The sequence below is a fragment of the Triticum dicoccoides genome, chromosome 2A, assembly GCF_002162155.2.
Source record: "Triticum dicoccoides isolate Atlit2015 ecotype Zavitan chromosome 2A, WEW_v2.0, whole genome shotgun sequence".
Classification (NCBI taxonomy): domain Eukaryota; kingdom Viridiplantae; phylum Streptophyta; class Magnoliopsida; order Poales; family Poaceae; genus Triticum; species Triticum dicoccoides.
Genome location: NC_041382.1, coordinates 656523515 through 656528317, shown reverse-complemented (window position 1 = coordinate 656528317; position 4803 = coordinate 656523515). Strand labels below are relative to the sequence as shown.

Genomic DNA, 4803 nt, shown 5'->3' with positions numbered 1-4803 from the left:
ATATTTTCCTTATGTTCCTCAATATTTGTCATATGCACCTCATTGCTCGCCTTGACTCTCAACCTCTCCCCCTCAATCTCTTTGAGCTCATTCCACCTTGATGCCTTGTCGATCTATCATGTCTACCACCAACTACTTTCTTGTGGAGATCATCATCAAAATGTCTTTCGTGTACATCACAGTTTGCTCCTCTCCATTGCCTCTCATTTTCCTTGTTGTGTCCATGAATATATCAAAAAACTACTACAGTTTCACTTTTTACAACAATAACACATGGATACATTTGTTATTCATCATGATACTGCTCAGGAAACAAACTTCCATGCAATTGTCTAGTGTCCAAAATCCAAAGCCCTTCAAGCTAGCCTTAGATCACACTAGGACTTACAAAGTGAAGATCAATTCAGATCCCGTTGAGTTTTACAAAGTCTTTTGGGATTCAATTTGTTGTTATCTACTTCAGCTATTTAGTGACTTATTTGATGGCAAAGAGGACCTCTCTAGGCTAAACTATGTTGTAGTTACTTTGATTGCCAAAGGCCAAGGGGTGATAAGATTCAAATATATAGACCTATTTGCATGCTTAATGTCCATTGTAAGATTTTTATGAAGGTTTTGAACACTAGAGCTATGCTAATTGTTGACAAGCTAGTGTCTAAGATCCAAGCAACTTTTATTAAAGGTCGCTATTTACTGGATAATGTAGTAATGTTGCATGAGACCATACACTATCTTCATAAGAGCAAGCTCTCAGGTGTGCTTTTCAAAGTCGATTTTGAGAAAGCTTACGATAAAATTAACTTGGAATTTATGATTTCTATGTTAGAGATGAAAGGGTTCCCTGAAAAATTTATTTAGTGGACCAAGTTATCTATTGTTGATGGTAGAGTGGCTATTGCTTTGAAGATATGTTGGGTAATTATTTTACTACCAGAAAAGGTCTTAGGAAGGGCTCATAAGCAAGGTGAAGGTGACTTGGAAGGAGCTAGAAATCTTGACATCATTTGTTGTGTTTTTTAGCACTTGACTAGTCTTAATTTTTAAGTGAAGTTTATTGCTTTTGTGAGGCGGAAATAAAACAAAAGAATCATGCTCAGATCTTTACTTGCGCAATTGGAAACTTTCCTTTACTTACCTGCTAGGTATGCACCTGCACTACAAAAAACTTAGTAGTAGTGATTGAAAACCTGCCGAGGAGAAATGTGAGAAGAAAGCAGCTACCTGGTAGGAGAGCTTGCTTCCTATGGGAGAGAAGCTCATGTCATGTGATTGCCTCCTTTGAGAGGACGAGAAGTTTCAAGGCCAACGGAGCAACAGGACCAGCATTTCCTGCACAAACCGAACACGTTCCTTCTCGATAGCCAGGGACTAGCTCAGAGACGATGTGGTTTACGAGCAGCCTCAGGGGAGGCTTATTTAAAACGCGCCCAATCTACCACACCTTACAAGGGCCATGTGATGGCACTGTGCCAGCTCTCGAGGAATTCCAGCATCGTACGATTTTCTGAGGATTTCAACGGTTGCATCACGCATGCCATCGAGGTACTTTCGGTAACCCGGTGGTAGGGCATGCCCCTCCCTCGTCTATGCAGGACCTAGGCATGCTGCAAGGACATCACAAAGGATTTCCCATGCCGCTACCAGGCATGATTTCATGTGCCGCCTTGCTGATCTGCAATTTCCGGCGATGAAACCCTAGTAGAGCAATAAATGACTCAAAAATAATAATAGTTGAATTAATAAAAAGCGACGACATCCACCATTAAGAAGATGGCATATCACTTAGAATCTTCTCTGCCCGAAACAGGTAAACATTCAAAGTGATGGGCCATCTCCTTAACAAGAGTGTAATGAAGACCGAAACTTACTACATCTGAACTATCCCACTATTTAAGCATGTTCTATTGCTTGTCTCTGGGCGAGGTGGGACTAAAATTTGATGGGAGCCTTATCTTTACCGAGAGCTATTCTCGGCAACTGTTGTTGTTTCGAGCGCCAGTCTCGATACAGGTACGGTTGGATCATAAAGTTAATACATATTCTTAATTATGAACAGCAAAGTTTAATTCAATTGTTGGACTATCGGACTATTTAAACGGGTAGGCGACGTGGAACCAAATATGCAACTGTTATTGTTTCGAGAGCTGCTTTAGTAAAGAAGTCAAACCGTGGTCATGCCGTTAACCGCCGCCGGATGTGCCACATGGCAAAATGTTGCCGTGCGGCACTGCGTGTCTCTCGGCAAATAGTGCCTTCGCCAAGTGTTGCCTTTTTGCCGAGGTCTACTCTCGACGATATCCTGTGTTTGTCAAGATGCTTCTTTTGCTGAGAGGCCCTCTCGACGTCTCTTCTTGGCCGAGTGCCCGTGTTTTGGATCTTAGCAAAGAGTCTGGCACCCGGTGTATATGAAAATTCCAGTAGTGATGATCTATATTTAGCAAAATAGTATCATTGGAATCTTCTTTCAAATAGCAAATAGAATACGAGTCAAAATGTATTTTATGTGACATGTAGTAAATTATATTTTGCTAGTCAAATCTATAGTCAAAATTTGATCCCAAATACAAGAGGGCCTAATAAACCCGGACAAAGAGTACTTTAGCAATGTCACAATCAAAGAATATGCCAGTGCAGAAAATACAAGCCATGTCACTGATGAGCTGCCTCTTGCCGAGGCTATCTCATAAGAAGTTAATTATTGCACACATCTCAATAAGAAGCAAGAAATTTATCTAAAAGTTTTGTTTAAGATGAGGGTCCACAAAGCTAACCCATTCCCTCAGAAAAACAAAGGTAGTCCAAAAACATTACCGTATGCCCACGGAAAAAAACATTACCGTTGGTTGTTGAAAAATATGGAAGAAAACAGAAGAAAACTGAAAGGCCAAATAATTACGCCCTGATAGAAAAAAAAAGGCGAGCAAATTAAATCTCCATGATTAGAGAGGCCTGAAAGCGACGTGATTCTTCCCCACACGCCCGAAAGGAACTGCTAGCGGCTGTGGCTGCGATTATGCTTACCTTAGTTGTTTGCTTCCGGGGCAACAGCTCATCGAGAGCGAGCGTCATGGCGTCCCTCACGCTTCCCGCCCGCGCGCTTCTTCGCCCGGCGGCCCCCTTATATAAACCGAGTTCCGCCGCGTGCATTAATTTATCCGACGGCGAACTCCATGCACGCGCACGCTCCCACTCTCACCTACGCACTCATCGACTGATACTCCATACGCCATAGACTAGAAGTGCAGTGTAGTGCTGCCATTGCCCTAGCTGATCACTCAATGTCTGGGCATGGGTCGTCGGGCAAGCACCCCTTCTACCGCGGCATCCGGAGCCGGTGCGGGAAGTGGGTCTCGGAGATCCGGGAGCCGCGGAAGGCCCGCCGCATCTGGCTCGGTACCTTCCCGACGGCCGAGATGGCCGCCGTGGCCTACGACGTGGCCGCCCAGGCGCTGCGCGGGCCCGACGCGGCGCTCAACTTCCCCGCCTTGGCCGCCACGCGCCGCGCCCCGGCGTCCGCCTCCGCGGACGACATCCGCGCGGCGGCGGCCGCCGCAGCCGTCTCCGTCCAGCACGATCGCGCCGGCGGCGGCATTGCCCCCGCGGCTGCTGGATCCGCACTGCAGCTGCAGCAGCAGCTGAGCGGGGGCAGTGCCGCCGCTGCCTCGGCGAGCGGCGCGGCCCAGCAGGATCAAGCCGGCATTGGGTTCAACCAGTTCTTCCTGGACGAGGAGGCGCTCTTCGAGACGCCGCAGTTCCTGCGCAGCATGGCCGCCGGGATGATGATGAGCCCCCCAAGGCTCAGCCCCGACTCCTCCGACGAATCGCCGGACCCTTCCGAGGCCGGGGAGAGCCTCTGGAGCTACCGCGACCCGTAGCCATAGCTCGATCGATCGATCGACCATGGCCTACATGCCATGGCGTCGCGACTTGCTACTAGTACCACTACTATTGCAGCTACAGCACCACTACTGAACTTGGAGCCTGAAATAACGAGGATAGGTAAGGAGGCGCGAACCGGTGTTGGAGATCCCATTTTTCTCTCCGGTAACGCATGCAGATGTGGGTTGGGTTTATCGTCCGCCTGATCTCCTTCTACCTCTTCTCTCCTTCTTCTCCCTATCTATCTAGACTATTTTTCCCCTTGCTGTTTGAAGTGTTTTGGACCTTCTGGTTTGATGAAAGCCAGAGGGGGAGAAGGTCTCCCGTTTCACCAGCTCTGGCTCTGTTTGAAGCATCCGAGCTTGGCAGTATATAAAGCTGCAGCAGCGAGATACTTCGCTAAAATGTCGAGCGGGTCACGAGGAGGCCTGTACGCACTGTTTATGTGGATGTACCACGTAAGTACTTAGTCGTGGAATCAAGTTTGTACTGTAACTATTCTGTGGGTGCGGATTGGCTATAAGATGTGCGCACAGCACATCGCTAGCTCCACCTTTCCCCCTTTTTGAAACCCTTGTTGCTGATTTCCAGTTTGTGGTCAAGTGTGTGCCGGTGTGTGAGCCTTTTGACTCGGGGTAGTTGGCCGTTGAAAAGGATCAAAAGAGCCAACCACGGTTTGGTACATGTGGCCTTTTGGTGTTTTCGCGATCAGCTTGTCTCCTGCATGTAATTTAGCTTGCCGGTTGCTATATATAAAAACGTGTTGCTTGTCTCCTGCCTGTAAATGAGTTGGAGAATTCTTACTACAAGCTCTTTGGGACATAAAATGCTCCATCTCAAGTCTCTAAAACATCTTATATTTGTTTACAGAGGGAGTACGTCTTAGCGGAAACGGTACCTTTGTTAAGGCTATCATTAAGGTGG

General features: G+C 47.1%; 1 protein-coding gene across 1 annotated transcript; it reads left to right on the top strand.

Annotated features, from left to right (window-relative positions):
* Positions 1-3178: 3178 nt before the first annotated feature.
* On the top strand, positions 3179-4594 carry LOC119359783 (ethylene-responsive transcription factor ERF025-like). The gene has a single exon (XM_037625873.1). The coding sequence runs from the start codon at positions 3279-3281 to the stop codon at positions 3873-3875; it is 597 nt and encodes a 198-aa protein (XP_037481770.1). The 5' UTR covers positions 3179-3278; the 3' UTR covers positions 3876-4594.
* The last annotated feature ends 209 nt before the right edge of the window (positions 4595-4803 follow it).

Bases quoted from the DNA above. Each gene is read 5' to 3' on its own strand.
- LOC119359783 (XM_037625873.1), top strand. From the start codon at position 3,279: ATGTCTGGGCATGGGTCGTCGGGCAAGCACCCCTTCTACCGCGGCATC.